The 24,213-nt window shown below is 36.5% G+C and overlaps 2 protein-coding genes across 2 annotated transcripts; one reads left to right on the top strand and one right to left on the bottom strand.

Annotated features, from left to right (window-relative positions):
- Nucleotides 1-14,392: 14,392 nt before the first annotated feature.
- Smp_193650 (hypothetical protein) lies at nucleotides 14,393-15,400 on the top strand (the record flags this gene model as incomplete). The annotated part of the gene is made up of 2 exons (XM_018792613.1): nucleotides 14,393-14,522; nucleotides 15,309-15,400. 2 exons carry the CDS (start codon nucleotides 14,393-14,395, stop codon nucleotides 15,398-15,400), a joined length of 222 nt encoding a protein of 73 aa, XP_018644619.1.
- A 5,754-nt stretch (nucleotides 15,401-21,154) lies between these two features.
- Smp_190540 (hypothetical protein) lies at nucleotides 21,155-22,000 on the bottom strand (the record flags this gene model as incomplete). The annotated part of the gene is made up of 1 exon (XM_018792612.1): nucleotides 21,155-22,000. One exon carries the CDS (start codon nucleotides 21,998-22,000, stop codon nucleotides 21,155-21,157), a length of 846 nt encoding a protein of 281 aa, XP_018644096.1.
- Nucleotides 22,001-24,213: the final 2,213 nt, after the last annotated feature.

The raw sequence follows: 24,213 nt of genomic DNA, 5'->3' as shown, positions 1-24,213 counted from the left end.
TATTCGCATGTGTGTATACTGTGTTTAATGCCTCGATATTGCCTTAAGCGTTATAAGCAAAGATGGATAGTGGCTGGTAGTGGAATCCAGGACGCGCGTTTTGTCCTAGTTGGGACTCGTCAGCTGGATGAACCTGAATCTCAGAGTTGATGTTTGCTCTGACACTCGATCACAATACCGTCAGCTTCAAACTTCATCGCGTTATTCACTTAGCCACTGAGTTCTGATAGCTTTCATGTAGTTGCATCAAATTCGTCAACTAAATTTTCAATGATACTCTGTCAGAATGAATAAAATTAATCCAAAATTCCCGTGAATAATGTATGATTCTGCTCTGAAAATTCACAGAGGAACTGAAGAAACAGTTAACGAATACTGGAAATAATATTGAAGCTCAACTCAGTAAGCTGAACATTCATAATAATGTGTTTTCTGTTGTTGCATGCCCAACTTACATCATGTGATTTGAGAAAATACGGTTCATTGGTCCTCATTGTTATATTTAATAGTCTGTCAATTTTCCCGTGACTAGATCGCAAATCAGAATACAGACTTGTACAACATTTTCTGGACCAAACCAATGACGCGTCTATCAGGACGAACAGCCTAGAGTCAACTCTCAGTCTTATTGTTTCTTCTCGTCTAGTCCTACACGTTTGAATGCAGAACACAATCTCGGCTTCCTTTCTATGAATCATGTATTTCAAACATAACCAGTTTATATTCAAGCGAGTCCAACAGCACCATACCATGAAAAATAAAATAACCATTATACAAAGTCAAGTCAAAAAGTGTTCATGAGTGTGAGCAACTGTAGCTAATAAATTGGAATAACTCGAAAATAATAAATCATACCATAATATTCAATGGGTCAAATGAATCTTCATAATAGGAGAAATATAAACCAAATACTTACTAGTTGTCCAATAGAAATATATGTATTAATGGTGCATAAATAATTCCTAGCAGTTACCATTCATTCAATCTTCGTTAGGATATAACATTTATAAGGTTGAAATGATCGTAACAACACATTGCCGACTATGATGCAACAGAGTGGGGGACACCTCCAATTTCACATCCACCAAGGAATTCAGCTAAACTTATGTTGTTGTCATTTCATTTCTTTTGACACAATTCAAGTGTAGTTACTACGTGAAATACAACTATACACAAGTTGTTGTGCTAACTACACACACACTACCACTCTCAGACAGTTCAGCAGCAACATGGTTTTCATAATTAAACTTATGAATTGAAAATGAGTTTGATTTCTGATTGTCGGATTAAATCAAATACTTCATGTGCTTTGCTAACTGTAACCACTCATTTTTATTGTTTTCTTTAGACAATGTCAAGGAATTGGAATCGAAGGCGATACAAGCAGCAAATAAACACATGAATAATAGAGGTGATAAACTCAGCATGTTTTTATTCAAAACAAATTCTGACCGTCAAACTGAAATTGATTAGACGACACACATCACAAGTGATATCAGGGATATTGCAGATATATGTTATGTTGTTGTTTACAATTCAGTCCTGAGTAATTGCGTGTGAAATTCACATTGTTTGAGGACTATGAGAAAGGCGAATGAGAAAGGACCGAATATTAATTCACTTATAATAATACTCAAGATGTTTCATTGAAAAACGATGACAGATTCGCTTAGTGATGAAGAAATCGAAGAGGGTTGATTGTCAGTAAATAACGCAATATTTATTAACAGTTCAGAATAACAGATATTCATTTACATTTCTAGACTAGATTATTCTAGTTGATGAGATGGTGAATTCAGGCAACAGATAAATCACATGTTACTTAATATTACTGAAGTGTTTAATTACAACCTTTCCTGTGATTGTTAGTAGCGTGATACTTAATGTAGTGAAGTATAATGGTGGTAATATGTATTCATGTATATGACACTTCCTAGTTTATTTTACATCATTAGAAGCTTATATTTATTTTTCTTACCTTAGATGATAAGTCACTTGAAGAACAAGCTTATGAAGCCTATTCGACATTAGGCGAAGAATTACGTAATCATATTTACATATTGTATAATAGTTTATATCATTTAAGTGTAAAACTGTGAGCTTCATAGAAGATATATGAACGATTTGTTTTATAACAGTGTCTATTCTCTAATAGATATTGATTGGCCTACATACAAAATCTTTTGTTTCTTTTCATAGGTTCATTGGTTGACTTGATGGGAGAAGCTGAATTTCAAAGGATTCTATTATTAACTAGTATGCTTTAAGATTTTTAACTTCATTTTTCTTAGCACTACCCAAAGATGAACAAATAAAAATGATTATACAAGCAATGGATAAAGATTCAACCAATTGCAGCTGTAAGTTTCAAAGCACACATTGCAACGTTTCTCAAGAGTCGACATTGACACACGAGGTCAGAAAACGTCGAACAGTGTTCTCATATTCACTGCTTCTTAAATATTTTTAATATAGAATAAGTATCGAATGATGTTCTAACTGAACTAAACATACAAAAGCGTAGTTGTTATGTACTAATAGAAACAATGCTTGGTCGAATATGATCATATTATATCCTGATACATTTTCTCCAGAAACGTTCACTGCAATATTTAGGAATTATACGCCAGTGATTTTTCAATGAACACAGTACCATTACGATAAATTAATATGATAACTTATGAATATAAATTGGAAGAATATACATTGACAAAACAAATTGTCATATCAAAAATAACGAGAATATTCGAATTCGGATGGTGCATACTTCCATGTAAATGTAATACACTTCTTCCCTTGATCTTTATACAAATGCAAAGTTTGCTATTCCACCAGCTGTGTGAATATGCTATCGCTAAATATCTCACATCACGCCGTTTCACATTTTATTCAGTAGTATCCTTTGTTAGTAGTTTGTCAGAAGTGCACTCAAGTTTCTTGTTTAAGCACTAGAATTTGCAAACGTATTTCCTTGGAAATTTACTCCACTCTCTATTTTTCTGTTCCAGGAGAATGATAATGTTTTCAACTGAACCGCAGTGTTCGTTTATGATATGGACAGACATGCTTTGGATCGTTAACAGTTTTCTGTGTCAATCGCTTTTTCAATAAATAATACGCACAAACATTTTCTTCCGATTTGTTTCATTTTGCGTGTATTTACAACAAGATATCGATGAAACACCATCAATGTCAAGCAAAATGTAGGCAAAAGATTAACAATATTTATTTACTCTGAAGAAGTGAGTTACATTGAGTCACAAAACGTCACAAATACAATTTTCCACTAATTGTGATATCACAAAAATATATATCTATAATTAGTGTTCCGGCCTGCTCAAAATGTTTTATCTTCATTAGAGAATGTATACGGTTGAAACATCCATATGCCATGATTTTAAACAACCTGTGAAACCATCAAGTCATCACCGGAAAGTTCATTAGGTCTTCTCCACTCACTTAACAAATTTATTTATAAACGAAACCAGATGTAGACAATTGTACAGTCCAAAGATAACTATATATATACGGTAATCAATGTTGGTGATCATGTTTGATCTAGTTATCTTCACATAAATTGGAATGAAATATCAAGTCAAATGGGAAGCACAACCACATATTGAAATCACATTCGTTAATCGAATTTCGCAAAAATACTTTCGAAGCAACTGTGAGATTTAGTTGCTAGGGTTTGACGTACTGCACAAAGAATCCAGTTGTTGACACAACGATTTACACATGAAAACTCAAAAATAATTTTCATCACATCGGGCCTGTCATTTCAAATTCTCGACTGCTTTCTAATTAGATTTTATGGCACTCAGTAAATACTCTCATGAATACGCTCGTTATAGGTTCGTTAAAGATCGTTCAAATGTGACAAACAGTCATATCTCAATTGAATAAGAAGAAGAGAATTCAGCGAAGAAATTTTATTTTTGACGAAACCATTTACTTAAGCTGTACGTTCGTATATTTAGTTAGATGAAAAATATATGTCTACAGGGAGCCAAGAAAGATTGCATTATAAATTGATTCGGCAACAAATAATAAATGAGGTTACGTCTTAATCAAGGGGTATGAAAGAAATTAATAATTTATGGGTCAGATAGTCCTATTGACAAATATGAAGAAAAGCGACAAACACAAAGGTCATAATAATAATCTGAATAATAATCAAGAAAACTTGTAAAAGGTAATAATAACAACTGATTAGAGTTTAAAATGTAGAACAGAAATTAAAAGAAATCCGATAATAATCAAATAAAAGTGCAGAAAAGAAAAAAACAACAATCAGAAACATACAATCAAGGGAATTAGGGTCATGGAAGTGTGAGAGGTTGGACAAATCGTTTCTACACGCAAACGTCAGGCTTAAGTTCACGGATCGCCCATTCCTCAGCAATGCATAAAATATTGATTAGAACCTCCTTTGATCCGGTTCCTTTGATTCGATAGATTACTTTAAAAGACGAGTCTTTTGGAGCGATGTGTCCACAGTCGGTCAAATGCTCTTGTATCGAACTAGTTATCTTCTTTACATTCTCCTTTTTAAGAGCCAAGTCGGATAGTAATTCAAGAAGCGTTTGGAAAGCGATCGCTTTGTGCGGCCTATGTAACGTGTCCCACATGAGCAAGTAAATTTACAGATACACATCGATGTGGTCCAAAGCGAAAGTTTATCCTCAACACACCCCCAAATGGTAGGTCAGCTAGAGAAAACGATTCGAAAGTTTTATTCAACGATTTTGAAATCCGTTTATTCAGGATTTCTGCACCTCTGTCTCTTTTGAATTCCATATTCATAAAGAAGCTTTTTCTTCTGTACTGTCAAAGCTTTTTCTTGATGAGGTCTAGGCGCTGCGTTGCTATCGATGAATCTAGGTGGATAACCGTTTTGGATGAGGGTCTTTCGAAGATGAAGTAGTTCTTCAATTTTGGTCTCATTGGAACAGATTCGCTTGATCCTTGAGGATAAAGAGTGAATTAAGTTCCTCTTTCGACTCAGTGGAGCCCAACTATGGAAATTCGTGTATTGTCCATTCCAAGCTGGTTTTCTATACAAAGATCTCTGTAAATAACCATCAGGTATTCTTTTTCAAACGGACATCAAGAAAATGGAATTCACAGTTCACTACTGCCTCTAAGGTAAATTGAATTGGCGGGTGACAATTATTGAAAATATTTAACATTTCATTGTGGTCCATGTCACCTTCACAAATAATGAAAATATCATCCATATATGTCATGTATAAATGAAATTTCTCAATTATTGGGCGAAGTACAGAATTTTCTGGATTGGCCATGAAACAATCAGCCAAGAGAGGACCCAATGGAGAGCCCATTGCAACTCCATCTGTTTGTCTATAGAAAACATCATTAAATTTAAATTGCACTTTGAGCGCACATCGTAGAAGTAGTTCTTTAAGATAATGTTTTGGGATACACATATCAAGATTATTGCTTTCAATATAGTCATATAAAAACAAACAGTTTCTGTGAGAGGAACATTTGTAAACAGCAAAGTGACATGTAATGAGAACATTTTCTTACCAATTACGTTGATATTTCTAATTGAGTCGACAACTTCGAAGGAATCAAGCGAACTGTAAATATTGATGTGATTTTTAACAGGTTGTAAAATGTCAACTAACCATTTAGCAATAGAGTGAAATGTTTATATCAAGTATGGGACGTAAAGGGACATTATTCTTATGAACGTTTTGCAGTCCATATAGTCTAGGTATAACGGAACCCGATGGTTTCAGATTTTCAAAGAGGTCACAATTGATAATAAACTCATGTTTCATCTTCCTTAGGATTTTAATTAGCATCTGTTCCTTTATTTCAGTTGTGTCATTTTGAACGGTTTCTTTAGAGAATTTGACTGGATCAGATAATAGAGAAAACATTTTGGAAATATAGTCAAGGCGATCCAAAAGTAAAATTCCTGCACCTTTGTATAAGCGAAATAAAACTAGGCCCTGAATTTTCCGAAGATTTCCGAGAATTTGAAATGATAGGCCCTATTTGGTGAAAATTATTTTTGAGTTTTCATGTGTAAATCGTTGTGTCAACAACTGGATTCTTTGTGCAGTACGTCAAACCCTAGCAACTAAATCTCACAGTTGCTTCGAAAGTATTTTTGCGAAATTCGATTAATGATTTCAATATGTGGTTGTGCTTCCCATTTGACTTGATATTTCATTCCAATTTATGTGAAGATAACTAGATCAAACATGATCACCAACATTGATTACCGTATATATATAGTTATCTTTGGACTGTACAATTGTCTACATCTGGTTTCGTTTATGAATAAATTTGTTAAGTGAGTGGAGAAGACCTAATGAACTTTCCGGTGATGACTTGATGGTTTCACAGATTGAATCCAGACATAAAGATGGGAAACTATGAAGTAGCGGTCAGTAGGTTACTTAGTTTGAAGCCTAGGTTGTTGAAGGATAGCAACCTACACTCCAGATATGCCTGAAGTATTGAAAGTAATTTCGCTTAAGATTATGCACGAAAGGTACCTGAAATACAGTTGAAGTCAGATTATCTCCCCCGTTGGTATTTACCTCATCATGCGGTGATAAATCCGAAAAAAACAGAGAAACTGAGAGTGGTGTTGGATTATGCTGCTAAATGTGCTGGGTTTTCGCTAAATGATACGATTTATCAAGGACCTGACACGACTGCAGAACTAGTTTGTATATTATTGCGCCTTCGCAAGGAAGCAATTGCCATCTGTGCAGACGTTGAAGAGATGTTCATGCAAGTTAGGGTCCATGAATCTGATCAAGGAGCTTTAAGGTTTCTATGGTGGCAGGATGCAGACATGTCAAACGAACCATCTGAGTTTCAAATGACCGCTCATCCATTTAGAGCAACGTCATCGCCGTTCTGTGCGAACTTTGCCTTGAACAAGACTGCTCAAACATTCTCTGACGGATATAATAGCTATGTCGTAGAGGCGGTTAGGAACACCTTCTATGTGGATGATTGCTCGGTATCTTTTTCCACTTGTGATCAAGCAAAGAACTTTGTTAAGCAAGTAAGTGAACTATTGTGTAAGGGTGGTTTTACATAAAAGAAATGGATAGCCTATTCGGAAGAAGTTAGGACCGTTTTGCCTGAGGCATGCAAGGTGGCGCCTTTGATGCAAATGTCAAAGAGTTGTAATGTCATTCATCGAACCTAAGTTGTACAATGGGATTGTGAAAAGGATGTTTTCAAGTTTTACTTCGACGCATCGGAAAGGCCGTTGACAAGAAGAGGAATTTTATCTGTGACATCTTCTGTCTTTGATCCTTTGAGCCTAATTTCTCCAGTCTGTCTCACTGTGAAACTTCCACTGCAAAGGTTATGTAAGTCCCAAATAGGCTGGGATCAGCCGATCAATGAGCCTTATATATCGATTTGGCTAAGCTGGGTGAACTTTATGCGACAGATAGGTCACGTTATAATACCTCGAGGGATCAAGAATAAATTAGACAAACCTAACGCACGGGTGGAATTGCATTTGTTTAGTGATGCCTCCGAGATTGGTTATGGAGCAGTAGCTTATGCACGGGTCAGTTATTTGAACGAACCGCCGTATTGTATTTTGCTGTACAGCAAGTCCAGGGTAGCACCTATAAAACCAGTCACTATACCGAAGCTTGAGATGGCAGCAGAAATTTTAAGCGTGAGGCTAAGTGAAGTTCTACAAAGAAGGTTCCAATTAGTTACTTGTTATAACAATGTAGACAGGACGAGTAGGCGTACTGTTGTAAGTCCTACCCGTTCTTTTAGTGTGGAATATGCGATTAGGTGAACCATGGCAAAAAGGGCATCAGAATAGCTTGTGCAGTATGGAGGGATTTTGGAGGCCAGTGTTAGGTCAATTATGAAAGTGAAAATCCCTCCATGCAAACATTTGTAATTTCTTCCTTGTGGTTTCTTTATGTGTATATATTGTTAACTGTTTGATGCTAATTAAGACTGTAACGTTTAATTTTCTTGGTTTTCCTATCGTTTTTATTGAGTCTCTATGTTCCTTACTGAACTGTATTTAGTTTGTTTTAATTGTTATAATTCTGGCGGCTGCCATATTGACTGCTCGCTCTTTGATTGTGCGGTTTGATTTTGACTGGGATCGTGCATTTTTGGTTGTAATTTGGAACACTTTCCCAGAAATTGAAACACTATGTGTTATAGAACAGCCGCTCAAACAGAATCTTACTTGATCTATCCAGAAAAGATAGAATAACACTCACCTTTTGGTGTTTTTCGGTAATTTTCATATATTTCTTACCACTTTGCTATTCATTGTAATTTAGATTGAATATTTTGGTATCAATTATTATTAATTGTTGGTTGAACAATTAGGTGGTAATATTTGTTTAGGTAAATTTGTACATTTGTATATATGATGCATTTTAGTACCGTTGTTACTCAAAACACTTTGTTCTGATTTCGAGACTGGGTCACGAGTCTACAAACATATTCCGTAGTTATTCAGCCACAACCGGACCTATTGGAATTTAGGTTTGGATCTTACAACTTTTAGTTGACTGGTCTACAGCCTGCAAACTTGCGTGGTTGTTTAGTACCAAGATCATAAATAACTGCTTTAGCAATAACATGTTTTCTCAAAAAATCAACATTACTGTTATTTCACAAAGTAAACGGGCTGTATGCCGAAATGAATTTCACTTATCTCACACCAGTTTCTGACACCATACAATACAGTTAATCGTAAATGGCAGACATAACGATGATAGTCAAGACAGATTCGAGCTATGTTTCACTTCCGCTGAAAACCACAAGGTGTTGAGCAACTGCCTCGTCATGTTATGAAACTTCATGGAAGTGCAGTGATGTTATTGACCTTCAATAACCTCCACGAACCCGTTTGCTACTACAAGTAACTCATTGTGATCGTACTGAAGTGTCAGAGCTACATTCGACGAAAACCTATCCACAGAAAATCGTGAATGAAGAATCCATTCATTTTTCTGATGTATACCCAATACAGCAGCTATAAAATACCTTCTACTGTGTGATGAGCAGGTTGTGAGACCTGATCTATCCAAAGACTTCCACTCTTGAATCTGTTGTCAATTGACTGCCGTACGAATTATTGCTTTCTGATGAAAGTTTCATCCAATTTTGTGTATATGCATATACACGGATGGCCGGCTTGAATATCTGGGCTAGCTGTACCTGCCATACAGATATTTCAACAAATTTTATGTCTTATTTTTGTTTTAATCAATCATCATGTAAATTAATTGCACAACACACTCAGGTGAGTTTGCGAAACGTCCACTGCCTTCAGCTGTACAGTTTAGTAAAGAGCACAATCAGAGACATTGTATATTGTTGTATATTATTCACATTTCGTTCCCTGAACTTCTAACATCTAATTGCGATTATCCAATATTTGTCGTCAGAATCGACCAAAAATAAGAAACGGAAACTAGTTGAAATACTTTGCGATGAGAATTCTATGTTTTACTCCAAATATAATATTGAATAGGGCTTACATACTTACTTACTTACGCCTGTGTAACCCTCGTGGACGAGCGTAGACCGCAACCAACGCTCTCCACCCAACCCTGTCCAGTGCAATCCTTTCGCGTTCTTTCCATTTGTTATTCATTCTTTCAATATCCGCTTCTATTTCTCGGCATAATGTGTTCTTTGGTCTTCCTCTTTTCCGCTTCTCTTAAGGATTCCAATTTAGCGTTTGTCTCGTGACACAGTTTGGTGATTTCCTCAATGTGTGTCCTATCCATTTTCGACGTCTTTCCCGAATTCCCTTTCCATCTGGAAGCCGGTTTGTCCTCTCCCGCAGTAGGCTCATGCTGATGATATCCGGCTAATGGATGTTGAGTACATTGCGTAGACAACTATTTATAAACACTTGTGCCTTCTTGACGATGGTTGTAGTAGTAGCATGACTGTCTTGACGTTTGTATTAAAAATTCTCACTTTGATATTGACTGACAATTGTTTTGAGTTCCATATGTTCATAAATTGTAGGAATGCGGCCCTTGCTCTGCAAACCCTCGCCTTTACGTCTGCATCCAATCCTCCACTTTCATTGATGATGCTTCCCTGGTATGCGAAAGATACCAGGTCATCCAGAATCCCACCATCAAGTGTGATTGGGTTGATGTTCTCCGTGTTGTATCTTGCTCTTTCATTTTTGTATGTTGATGTCTGTCGATTCAAAGGCTGTTGCTACACTAGTTGACGTTATCTGTATTTGTTCGTGCGTATGAGATAGAACAGCCACGTCATCTGCCCAGATCACTTTTCATTGATATCTTGATGAGGTGTCCATCTTTTCAGTCCGCCGGCACTTGTTCCTTTTTTCAAATCTTCCTGAACAGAAGGTGAATTATGTTTGCAGATACTTCAATGTCTGACTCCTGCTGCTTTCCTGTTCTTGACTTGTCTGATGACCATCTTGATTTCTTCGATCGTTGGTGGTGTGACATCTAAAGGAAGATGTGTGTGTGCTGCTTCGATGTCCGGTGGAATCAATGGATTTGTTATATTCAGCAGTTCCCCGAAATATTCTGCCCATCTTTTCCTCTCTTCTTCAATCTCCATGGTTGTCTTTCCTTCCTTGTCATTGATGGGTCTCTGATTTACTACCAACACGTGCAGGTCAAGACTGATAAACGACATACGCCACTCCATGGAGCGTAAGAGGAATAAGTTGGCAAGTAATTAAGTGACAATAATAACCAGGAAGATCAATTCCACAATAATCACTGCTATTGCACAACAGATTGATAAACGTATCAGGATAAAATATTGGGGAATTTTCATCATTGTGGGGCGTTTGTGACTCTTGAACGTAAAGTACAACCGCCTTATTACTACTACAATTGTTACATAATCCAAGAATTTTCAATGTTTGTGGAGGAAGGATAAGTCTAACAACTTGTGTGCCTGATACACTTTCGCCCTTATGATTCGAATGCAATCTCAGCTCCGTTGAAGTTAATCTTTTAGTTCAGATTGTCTTTGATGAGTGTTGCTTACTTTAAACAACACTGAAAATTATATTTTAAAACAACATGATGATGAGAATTTATTGGTACGTGAAAAAAGTATTTATAAAATGGAAAAGCATTTCTGTACTAAGTACTTATGAAGTAGTAACCTTAAAGTGTTCAACAATTGCTTCTTTTCTCACTTGGGTTTTTTTAATTCACACAAATAATAATGTGCCTAAAGGAATATATGTACTTCTAATTCAAACAGTACATTTTCATTGCATTCTCCTCTGTGAGAAAAACATGTCCTACAGACGACTGAAATGATGTGATTGAAATGAAGTATTCATAAACTCTTTGTAACCATGAGGATTCTCTGAAAAACACTTCAAAGCGTTTTATTGAACAGCATTGGTATTTTAGGCAGAGATGAATGGTGGCTAGCAATGAAATCCCGGATGCACATGTCGTCCCATGTAAGACTCATCAGCTAGATGTACCTGCATCTCATATTTGGTGTTCACTCCAGCGTTCAAACCAGGTACTGTTCTCTTAAAACGCCATCGCTTTGTCTACCTAGCTACTGAATCCAGATAGCCACTAGCTTGTGCGATGGAGTGAAGTATGATCCGTGCTTGTGTTGGATGTTTATATCTATGCACTGATGTTTACGACTGCGATCTCTTTGTTCTTTTCACCTCTCTTGAGACTTACCTTATGCTCAGGTTGCAGGTGACCATGTTTGATATTCCCCAGTCTTCTTCGTCTTGACTTTTATCACTCGTCTCTGATCAAAGACCAAACTGTGTCACTTAATTTTAGTTTTGATTTCTGCTAAGCCATTACCAACAGGGTCGTATTTGACTGAAGTCAGGATTACAGCTTGGCTCAGTTGGTGATTCTTAACTCCGACTGTTTTCTGTGATGAGTTACTCGAATTCTACTAGATAGATGTTTGGTTCCATCTTGTTGTGAATGCTCCTGCTGATTCTCAAGTTTTCAATACTTATTTATTGACCGTTCCTCGAGAAAGATTTTAGAAGATTTGTAGTTCAGCTGGATGGTTTTGAAGGAGTTTTGTTCTCTGACCTGGGTGGTTCGGTCGTGAATCTTTCATTGTTCTTGTGAACGACATCATCAGCACCCGACGTTTGTGATGACTACATGGCACAGGCTGTACCGTTTGACGTAGTTTATACTTTTGATACAATTTGCTGGCCTGCTTAAATTAGGACCGTTTTGATGGAGCAGTGAGTTTGTGTTTGATATAACGTGATACGACTCGGTTTTTCAGCTCTGTGGTCATACCAAGTCCTGAAATTGTAGTCGTTTCAATCTCCGTTGTTACGCTTTCAATAAGAAATCACTTCGGTAAATGGTGTTTAGATGCGACATACTCGATATGCCATACGGTGTTTTTGATGGCCAATGTTGATCACCGAGACACGGTCCTATTGTCACACTTATCATTTACTAATTTCTTGTCTCTTAGTACGCTTTTCATTTGCACAACAAACACGTGTTGCAAAATAACCGAACTTTGGCTGGGCCGTTTAGTGTTTGCAAAAATATAAAAACATCGCATCGTCACATGTGGCTACGAATGTCGGAGCAACACTTGTCTTCCATTTGTGTCAACACACATTATGGTGAATGAAATGTGCGCTGCAGACGAGTCCAATAGTAAGACGAAACGTCAGTACAGTGCTTCCGGGATTTCAGTGGTGATCTAAAATTTATCAGTTGACCATTTCAATGAAAATGCAGATCATCGGTTGCTGATTTACATGTAGACGTGTTCAGCAGAAGATTATAGGGCACTGAGATGTATAGTTTCCAAAACGTTGGACCATATAAGATAAAATGTTTTCATTCACCAATTTGCACAGTCGATATGGATTGTTATCGCTCCTCAGTATTAGCAAATGCTAAAGGAGATGAATATTGACAGAGAAATACAGGATGTTAAAAATCTAGTGAAATCGTTTCCAAATTTACAATCGATAAAGAGAGACAAATTTGGCACAAATTTCACATGAACAGGGAAATCACGAATATAAATTCAGATCACTATAGGTTCTTCGATATTCAGTGGGGGAGATCGAATTCCATCGTAAATTGAAGAAGGTACATGATATATCCCTCGGAACAACATGGTTTTATATACGTATTGTCTTCATCTAATCCTTTTCCGTCACCACAATAACATTTGTCTTCCTACTACTATTTAATAACAAATTACCTGAAACCACACGTGCTTCGTTACCTTTCCATGTTTCGTGCACATTTCAATAATTTCAGTAACATCAACAATCATTTCTTCCTCTAATTCCAGACATGTTTCAAGAAGTAGAAAAGAACACCTCAATAAATAAGGGTTTTATAAGAGGTTCAAATTCCAATACCATAAAAACCGTGATGAAAATGCAAGCTGATATATATATTGTGGGTACCGATTAGGCTGAATAGTGCACTGGTTTCACAAGTACACTATTCGGTCTTTTGATAAGGATAATATCTATCTAAATAAGTAGTTAGGTGGATTTGAATTGCCAGTTTTATTTACCGTGTGTCCAAATACTTCAACTTCTACTAAAAGGATATCCATTCACATTGGTTAAAGCCTGATAGTTTTGTACTTTTACTACAATTTCCCGCAAGAATCTCTACTGAAAGTGTCTTAGGTGTGATTAGTAACACCAGTAAACAACTTAAGTCGTATCTTTGTATTCGACTATATAAATCTGCAATCACCTAACGTGATAACTACGAGTAGGTGGCTGCAAAACCTTCACTTATATCACGAAGGCCTGAGTTAAGGCAGATAAAGGATGTTTCAAGTACCGGAATACGTGAGAAAAATGAATATGCTGTCCTGATAAGTTGATGCTGCAGGTCACTGAAAATCACATTGAAATTGTGCAGTGTAAAAATATAAATAAAACCAGTAAAACTTGAATGCAAGAAAAATACACAGAAAGAATGAACAAGGAAAATATTCTCTTAACAATAATATATATTGCGCTGATGATAAGAGGTGAGTAGATTGTGAATTAAAATTGGGCAAATAATGCGCAAATAAATAATATAAACGAGAACAGCGAAAAAAAATGAGAAGAAATAGAATGAATAACAAGTGAAATAAGCCATAGAATAAGAAAATATAAGTTACATAAAGTGAAAAATCGTTCAAAAAATATTTGCATTAGTTGAACATACTATAAATATCTGAGAAAAAAGATAGATAAAGGATCAATGACAAATCTGATGGAATACGAAGAATCACCATGAGGAATCAAACCATAACTATTTATGTGACTGTGCAGTGTATTACGATGAAAGTGATTTAGTAAGGTACCGATTTATCCACAGACGTCAGTTCAAATTGTAACATGATTACTTTCCAAACTATTCTACACTTGTTCATAAACACGTGTCTTCACATAATCACAGATTACAAGTTCACACTTAAATATTCACGCTCTCACATTTCAGATGACTATGCATTGAGCGAACCAACAGGTGAGTTACATTCTTTATTAGTCAACAGAACGCACTATATCAGTCATGAAATGTAACTCACTTCAGTCGAATATATACACTTTCTGACAATGTGATGTGCTGAATGGTTCAAGTAATATTTGCATTAGTTGAACACACTGTCATTCTGTGATAAACAAGCTAGACATAGGATCATTGAGAAATTTCATGGAATACACTGAATCATATAGATTTGAAGAGAGTTTGCTCAAATGTGTGAATTGTGATGAATATGGAAAAGAGTTGACCATGTTGATAAACTGATACAACGGGATGGAAATAGAAGGTTAATCAGATTTCTGTGTTATATACAACGTGTGAATTGTCAACAAAATGACCACACAATAACCGAGTGACTTCGACAGAATGACAGTCACTTTACAAGTTCTTTTAACTAAAATTTTCTGCGTATAGTTTCGTTGTTCCTTTGGTCGTTTTCCGTTTGAAATTGCACAGTTTTGTATCTTTAGTAGTTCACTGTTTAAATGTGTACATATCTCACACCGTTCAATTGATGCCCTGAATATTTGAATTTATTTGCACACTCATTTCTTCTTTGTTATTATTGTTGTCGAATTCCCAATAAGACTTTTGTATTGTTGACATTCAGCTGTCCTCAAACTAACGGTAATTGGATGGTGATTTATGTACACACACCCGTCTTTCTTAAAATTTCACTTTATTTAATTGCTGGTTTGTCAATTCTTGTATACCTTCACCTTACAACTAATTGAAAAGCCTCCACGAATTACAAATTTTTGATTATAGTTCCAGAACATTTGAAAACGAGAATTAAACATTACAAAGATGCATATTATAACTCTTCAATACAAAAATGTAAGTTATTTAGAATAATCTAAAATTTGTTTATATTCAAGTATGCTTATCAAATAAATCATCCTGATGATTCTCATAAATCGTGTGTTTATGGAATTGACGTTACGAATGATTGTGGACCAACTGCAAGACACTATGAACACTATGGACCCTATGAACAATCACAGATCACATTCAAACAGTGACTTTACAGTGCAAATGGACGAAATGATTCTCAATAGCTACCATAAACTCTCACAATTTTTGTTTTGTTTTCCAAAAACAGATGAATACGAAGAGGCAAAGAAGGGAGATGAAAATGCTGACCCCCGGAGAGACTGTAATTATCATTATTATTTTAGTTACTGCGAACAAATTTGAAACAGCTTCTCGTAAATATCCAATGGTTCTACTCTTAAACGTCGTTACACTCGACACAGTGGTTTACGAAAGTGAGGCCTTCCTTCTGAGCAAAAGTGCCTGCAAAATCTACGTATTAACGAATAACACAAGCAATAAAGATGAAAAACGATTACTGTATTCGAAGTGATTGAATTTTGGTCTGATGTATTTGCACTCAGAATTAACATTTGGATGATAGTAATAATATGTATATTCTGGAAATAATAATTTCAGAATTCACACCAGTTTACAGGCATGGTCAGCTTCACATAAATGGAAACACTAGATATACGGAATAGACATGAGCCATAACGAATTAATTGAAATCTACTACAACTAAGGAAAGTATAATGGAAACAGATAGCACGGAACCACAATTACTGAGAACACTACTGAGAACCGTTTACAATCTAATGCGAATATTGTGACAGAAAATTTATAACGACTTTTCCTAGTGTTATAGTTGTCTTATCTTTATCGCCATTTTCACGAACGACCAATGTTACTAAACATGTGACCCTGACGTCTGCTCACAGTAGGTGAAAATATTGGTCATGAATTGTTCATTATTGAATGATTCAACAACAGTGATATATTGTCTATCACTTTTATCCACTATAATTTTTCAACAACTGACGAGATTTGATTGAATGCTTATTGCACAAACTATTGCTTTCACAGGGGGTGGACGATTACGAGCAAGTATTTCTGAGAAGTGGAAAGAGAGAGAAATTCTTGACGACGTCGAAAGTAATGTTACACACTTCACCCTTTTCTAGTGAACGTAACCAAAAGAGTAGAGTAAATTAACTAATAACTTCAATTGACCTATCAACTAGGCATCCTATGGTATCTCAAACGTTGAACGAACCAGATAAATTAAAATCATCGTTCATTATTGACAAAATAACAGACTGATATTTAAAACGAACAATTTCAAACTATTTATGAGACAACTTCCAACAATATTGTTTAAACTCTTTCAGCTACACAACTATAATCTGTAATTGGTTATTTAAATGCAAATTATTAGTGCAAGTATTCCCGAACGACAGTGGAAATGAACACAACTGAAACAAACGTTGTTGAATGAAATAGTGAAAGAATGTTCGTAAAATGATACACTGTCTGAGAGTACAAGTGACATAAGAGAATGAAATACTGTAAACGTGAAAACTGTTCGTTTAGTAATTTGATAGGTTTATAATGAGAATCATTACTATTCCACTTTAAGGTGCTTACATCGCTGAACCGCGCACAAACGTGAATGTGAATATAGGTGAGTTTGGCATATTCCACCTTTAAGTACGATTTTGTTTATTGATATCACTAACACTTTATTGTGTGAAAAGACCGAATGACTAGTGATTATCTACAATTCACCCCTTTTCAAACGCTTTCATGTAAGCAAAGTTGGATAGTGGCGTTACGAACTTAGCTACTGAGTCATGGTAGCCACATGATTGTGCAATATGGCGAAGTTCAAATCCACTCGTAACCGTCTAGTTGGACCTGCAATTGATAAGTCTCTTATTCGCATTGTGTATACTGTGTTTAATGCCTCGATATTGCCTTAAGCGTTATAAGCAAAGATGGATAGTGGCTGGTAGTGGAATCCAGGACGCGCGTTTTGTCCTAGTTGGGACTCGTCAGCTGGATGAACCTGAATCTCAGAGTTGATGTTTGCTCTGACACTCGATCACAATACCATCAGCTTCAAACTTCATCGCGTTATTCACTTAGCCACTGAGTTCTGATAGCTTTCATGTAGTTGCATCAAATTCGTCAACTAAATTTTCAATGATACTCTGTCAGAATGAATAAAATTAATCCAAAATTCCCGTGAATAATGTATGATTCTGCTCTAAAAATTCACAGAGGAACTGAAGAAACAGTTAACGAATACTGGAAATAATATTGAAGCTCAACTCAGTAAGCTGAACATTCACAATAATGTGTTTTCTGTTGTTGCATGCCCAACTTACATCATGTGATTTGAGAAAATACGGTTCATTGGTCCTCATTGTTATATTTAATAGTCTGTCAATTATCCCGTGACTAGATCGCAAATCAGAATACAGACTTGTACAACATTTTCTGGACCAAACCAATGACGCGTCTATCAGAACGAACAGCCTAGAGTCAACTCTCAGTCTTATTGTTTCTTCTCGTCTAGTCCTACACGTTTGAATGCAGAACACAATCTCGGCTTCCTTTCTATGAATCATGTATTTCAAACATAACCAGTTTATATTCAAGCGAGTCCAACAGCACCATACCATGGAAAAGAAAATAACCACTATACAAGGTCAAGTCAAAGATGTCTATGAGTGTGAGCGACTGTAACTAATAAATTGGAATAACTCGAAAATAATAAATCATACCATAATATTCAATGGGTCAAATGAATCTTTTTCGTGCCTTAAGGTAACCCTCGTGCTATTGATAGAAGAAACCAGAGAAGTAGTGAATAGGTCTTTATTTCGATCTTCGCGCAGTCACAGTGGAGCGTGGGATTATCTGTTCAGACAAACAAAGGCTCTCAACATTCAGTATAAGATAATAGGGAATATAACGCTTACAAAAAGTAAGGAAGTGAATGAATACTTTGACAATACTGTTTTAGCATATGCTTGGTTGTTTGGGGTCAACTCTTAACCAACCAACCTGAGCTGTTACATTAGCTTCCCCCTAGAATCGACTTCCGTAGGAACGTCGGTTCGATTAACCTGGTAGTCTCAGAGTTGTTCCGAAAACCAGTGCCGCAGCTGAACACTGTGCGTCAGTTTTGACAGATGTTCGTATTCCCAACATAACTAACGGTAGGAATTCTGTCCACTGATTGGGGTTTGAGTGAGATATAAGGGCGGTTTTTAGCTGACGGTGAAAACGTTCTACCATCCCATTAGCCTGAGGATGATATGCAGTGCAGCGTATCCTATTGGAGCTTAGAAGTTTAGTCAAGTTAATAAATAGTTCGGATTCGAATTGCGCTCCTCTATCCGTCGTTATTGTTATGGGTGTACCAAAAATGGTTACACAGTTCCGCATAAAAACTTTGGCTACTGTTTCCGCTGTGATGTCCGCTATCGGGAAGGCTATAGGGAATCTGGTAAATCGATCTATGCACGTAAAAAAATAATTAAAACCGTTTGAACGTGGTAAAGGACCTACCAAGTCGATATGCACATGGGCAAAACGTGCATCTGGTTGCGAGAAAACACCTATGGGTGAATTTGTGTGACGATTTATCTTTGATTGCTGACATTCTGAACACTCTCTAACCCATTTGTGTACATCCTTCTGTAAATTCGGCCATATATATCTGGCATTGATTAGTTTTGTTGAAGCTTTTGCGCCAGGATGAGACAAAGAATGGAAGTTATTATATATCAACTTTCGCATACTTTTGGGAACAAAAAGTCGCGGCATTGCCTTGGTCGTGTCACAGTAGATTAGAATACCATCGACAGGTGATGGGAACTGTTTTAAATTAAGACTTGAATTGTTTGTTTTAAGCAGGTTTTGTAATTCTAGATCCTGCTCTTGTTCGTTTCTCAACGTCTCGAAGTTTACTGTAGACTGCTGTAGTACGTTTATTTCTAGCCTAGATAAAGCATCTGCCGCCTGATTGTCCTGACCTTTGACATGTCGGATATCACTTGTGAACTGTGATATATAGTCAAGGTGTCGGACTTCTCGGGATGAGTATTTATCAGCTCTCGCTTTTAGTGCATTCGTTAGTGGTTTGTGATCCGTAAAGACCATAAATTCCCTGCCTTTTAACATGTGTCGGAAGTGTATAATGGTTAGGTAGATTGCAAGAAGTTCTCGCCCGAAGGTAGAATACCTTGTCTCTGCTGGAGCGAGTCTTTTTGAGAAGAAAGCAATTGGTTTCCAGGCGTTTTTAACCAGTTGGTTAAGGGTACCGCCTACTGCCTTATCAGAAGCATCCACCATCAAAGCAAGTGGGGAAAGATAATTCGGATACATCAACGTAGTTGCTTGAGCTAATTTATCTTTAAGCTGTTTAATAGCTTCGACAGCGTCAGAAGACAGTTTGAATTCTTTTGGTTTTCCTTTTAGTGAATCTGTCAAAGGTTGCATTAATTTTGCACAACCTGGTATGAATCTGCGATAAAAGTTAATTAGACCTAGAAAACTTCTCAGTTGTGTTAGAGAACTAGGTATGGGGTATTGTTTAATGGTGTCTACTTCTTTTTTGATTGGTTTAATCCCTCCTGGGCTTATTGTGTGACCGAGAAATACTAAAGTTTGAACACCGAAAACACACTTACTTTGATGTATGTTTGTTCCATGTTCATCCAGTCTTTTTAACACTGTTTTTACATGCTGTTCGTGTGATTGCAAATCGGGGCTGGCAATTAACAAGTCGTCTATATACCCCTGCGCAAATGGCATATCTCGAAGTAGATTGTCTATGAATCTTTGAAATGTCTGTGCCGCATTTCTCGGGCCGAATGGCATGCGTACAAACTCGAATAAGCCAAAGGGTGTTGTAATAGCTGTCTTGGGGATATCTTCATCCGCCACTGGGATATTGTGATATGTCCTGACTAAGTCAGTTTTAGTGAATATGTTCATACCCTGTAAACCGTTTGTGAAATCTTGGATATGCGGTATTGGGTACCTATCTGGTGCGGTTTGACGGTTGAGGGCTCTGTAATCCCCGCACGGTCGCCAGTCACCTTCATTTTTCTTTGGGACCATATGCAAAGGGGATGCCCATTGACTATCAGAGGGACGGATAATACCCAGTTGTAGCATATAATCAAACTCGGCCCTAGCGATTTTGAGCTTATCTGGTGCTAGTCTCCTGGGTTTTGCAAAAACCGGTGCACCTTCGGTTTTGATAGTGTGACTTACTTTTAGTTTGTCTTTAGAAGGCTGTGGGTGTGGTTTAGTTAAGTTTGGAAATTCCGCCAGTATATCTTGGAATTTCGCTGTTGTTACTGGAGGAGTTCGAATCAAGTTAAGAGAGCTGATGTGACTTTCTTTGCCTTTTGTGTAATACGAAGTTTCTTTTAATGTTAATCGCCGTTTCTTGGTGTCAACCAGAAATTCGTATCTCTCTAGAAAGTCCATCCTCAGTATTGCCAGATCTAAGTCGGCTACCGTGAAAACATAAGGGAATTGCCTCCTGAACCCCAAATCTAGGGTTAAGTTTTTCCGCCCAAATGTCGCAATTTTAGTTTTATTTGCAGCTTGAAGTGTAATTGATGATGTTTCTCGACTAATCTCAGTTTTATTTTGAGGGATGATGCTAAGATCAGCGCCAGTATCCACCAAGAAATTCAAGCCAGAGTTTCTGTCTCTAACATAAAACAAGCGACTGTTTAGGCGCCCCTCTTCAGTCGTCGCGACCTGGGGAGGGGTTACTCGTTTCCCGCTGTCTTAGAATTATGCTTAGGCCAGGCGCATGGTTGCATGCACTTGGTTGAGTTGACACCAAACTTACAGTGGTACCAACAAAACTGCCCAGGTTGTCTGGACATTTGTGACCTGTTTTGTGACTTGGATCGTGGTCGTTGTGGTGACCTGCTCCTGTTTCTATGACCCATTTGCATTCTGGTGACAGCCTCAGTGAGACTCTTAACACTCGCAATGAGTCCTTCTATGACGGGGTCTTTTGCTGATTCTACTTTTTGTGTGTGATTTATTGTGCCTGGTCCAGTTGGAGGACCTCTCTCCATTATTCTATCGGCTATACGCGCTAAATGAGATAATGAGGTTTCAGGATCTTGTGCATCCAAACAGTGTTGGACGTAGCATGGGAGAGCTTGTATCCATCCTTGTTTTAGGACTGCTTCACCCACCGTGTTATCACCCATTAACACTTGGAGGTGACGCAAAAACTGTGACGGCGACCGATCACCTAGTGTTTCACCTTGAAAAAGTCTTTGGATTCTTTGACTATCTGATAATGATAAATGGTTCATTATCTCTCGTCTTAAGATGGTGTATGGTTGTGGTGATGGTGGATCTAAAATCAAGTCACGGACTTCTTTGGCTACTGAAGGAGGAAGGATAGAACACAAGTCTCTATAGCGAATCCCTTTAGATTTGATATTCTGTCTCGTGAAATAATGCTCTAGTTGAGCAAACCACAACTCAGGATCACTACGATCAAATTCTGGAGGTCGAGATTTCGTAGTCATAACAGTGTCTATCTCCACTGGTGACAAATCCTCCAGATTATGGGTTTCTATTGAGTCTGACATGAGGTATGTGACAAATATAGCAATAAAGTTAGCACGAAAAATGGTTACTATAACACGAATAACTTAAGATAATACGGAATAAACTAGTTATGTACTCAACTTAGTTTACGGATAATCAGGTCTACTTTTACGATTAAGTAAAAAATAATAATAACAGAAATGAGGTTAAATTTGTGTTCAAAAAGGGCTCACCACTTTCGTGCCTTAAGGTAACCCTCGTGCTATTGATAGAAGAAACCAGAGAAGTAGTGAATAGGTCTTTATTTCGATCTTCGCGCAGTCACAGTGGAGCGTGGGATTATCTGTTCAGACAAACAAAGGCTCTCAACATTCAGTATAAGATAATAGGGAATATAACGCTTACAAAAAGTAAGGAAGTGAATGAATACTTTGACAATACTGTTTTAGCATATGCTTGGTTGTTTGGGGTCAACTCTTAACCAACCAACCTGAGCTGTTACATCTTCATAATAAGAGAAATGTAAGTATATATATATATAAACCAAATACTTACTAGTTGTCCAATAGAAATATATGTACTAAAGGTGCATAAATAATTCCTAGCAGTTACCATTCATTCAATCTTCGTTAGGATATAACATTTATAAGGTTGAAATGATCGTAACAACACATTGTCGACTATGGTGCAACAGAGTTGGGGACACTTCCAATTTCACATCCACCAAGGAATTCAGCTAAACTTATGTTGTTGTCATTTCATTTCTTTTGACACAATTCAAGTGTAGTTACTACGTGAAATACAACTATACACAAGTTGTTGTGCTAACTACACACACACTACCACTCTCAGACAGTTCAGCAGCAATATGGTTTTCATAATTAAACTTATGAATTGAAAATGAGTTTGATTTCTGATTGTCGGATTAAATCAAATACTTCATGTGCTTTGCCAACTGTAACCACTCATTTTTATTGTTTTCTTTAGACAATGTCAAGGAATTGGAATCGAAGGCGATACAAGCAGCAAATAAACACATGAATAATAGAGGTGATAAACTCAGCATGTTTTTATTCAAAACAAATTCTGACCGTCAAACTAAATTTGATTAGACGACACACATCACAAGTGATATCAGGGATATTGCAGACATATATTATGTTGTTGTTTACAATCCAGTCTTGAGTAATTGCGTGTGAAATTCACATTGTTTGAGGACTATGAGAAAGGCGAATGAGAAAGGACCGAATATTAATTCACTTATAATAATACTCAAGATGTTTCATTGAAAAACGATGACAGATTCGCTTAGTGATGAAGAAATCGAAGAGGGTTGATTGTCAGTAAATAACGCAATATTTATTAACAGTTCAGAATAACAGATATTCATTTACATTTCTAGACTAGATTATTCTAGTTGATGAGATGGTGAATTCAGGCAACAGATAAATCACATGTTACTTAATATTACTGAAGTGTTTAATTACAACCTTTCCTGTGATTGTTAGTAACGTGACACTTAATGTAGTGAACTATAATCGTGGTATTATGTATGCATGTATATGACACTTCCTAGTTTATTTTAGATCATTAGAAGCTTATATTTATTTTCCTTACCTTAGATGATAAGTCACTTGAAGAACAACATTATGAAGCCTATTCAACACTAGCCAAAGAATTACGTAATCATATTTACATATTTTACAATAATTTGTATCATTTAAGTGTAAAACTGTAAGCTACATAGCAGATATATGAACGATTTGTTTTATAACAGTGTCTATTCTCTAATAGATATTGATTGGCCTACATACAAAATCTTTTGTTTCTTTTCATAGGTTCATTGGTTGACTTGATGGGAGAAGCTGAATTTCAAAGGATTCTATTATTAACTAGTATGCTTTAAGATTTTTAACTTCATTTTTCTTAGCACTACCCAAAGATGAACAAATAAAAATGATTATACAAGCAATGGATAAAGATTCAACCAATTGCAGCTGTAAGTTTCAAAGCACACATTGCAAACATTTCTCATGAGTCAACATTGACACACGAGGTCAGAAAACGTCGAACAATGTTCTCATATTCACTGCTTCTTAAATATTTTTAATATAGAATAAGTATCGAATGATGTTCTAACTGAACTAAACATACAAAAGCGTAGTTGTTATGTACTAATAGAAACAATGCTTGGTCGAATATGATCATATTATATCCTGATACATTTTCTCCAGAAACGTTCACTGCAATATTT

Source organism: Schistosoma mansoni (genome assembly GCF_000237925.1).
Source record: "Schistosoma mansoni, WGS project CABG00000000 data, supercontig 0240, strain Puerto Rico, whole genome shotgun sequence".
Taxonomy (NCBI): domain Eukaryota; kingdom Metazoa; phylum Platyhelminthes; class Trematoda; order Strigeidida; family Schistosomatidae; genus Schistosoma; species Schistosoma mansoni.
This window is presented reverse-complemented; position numbering and strand designations above follow the sequence as displayed.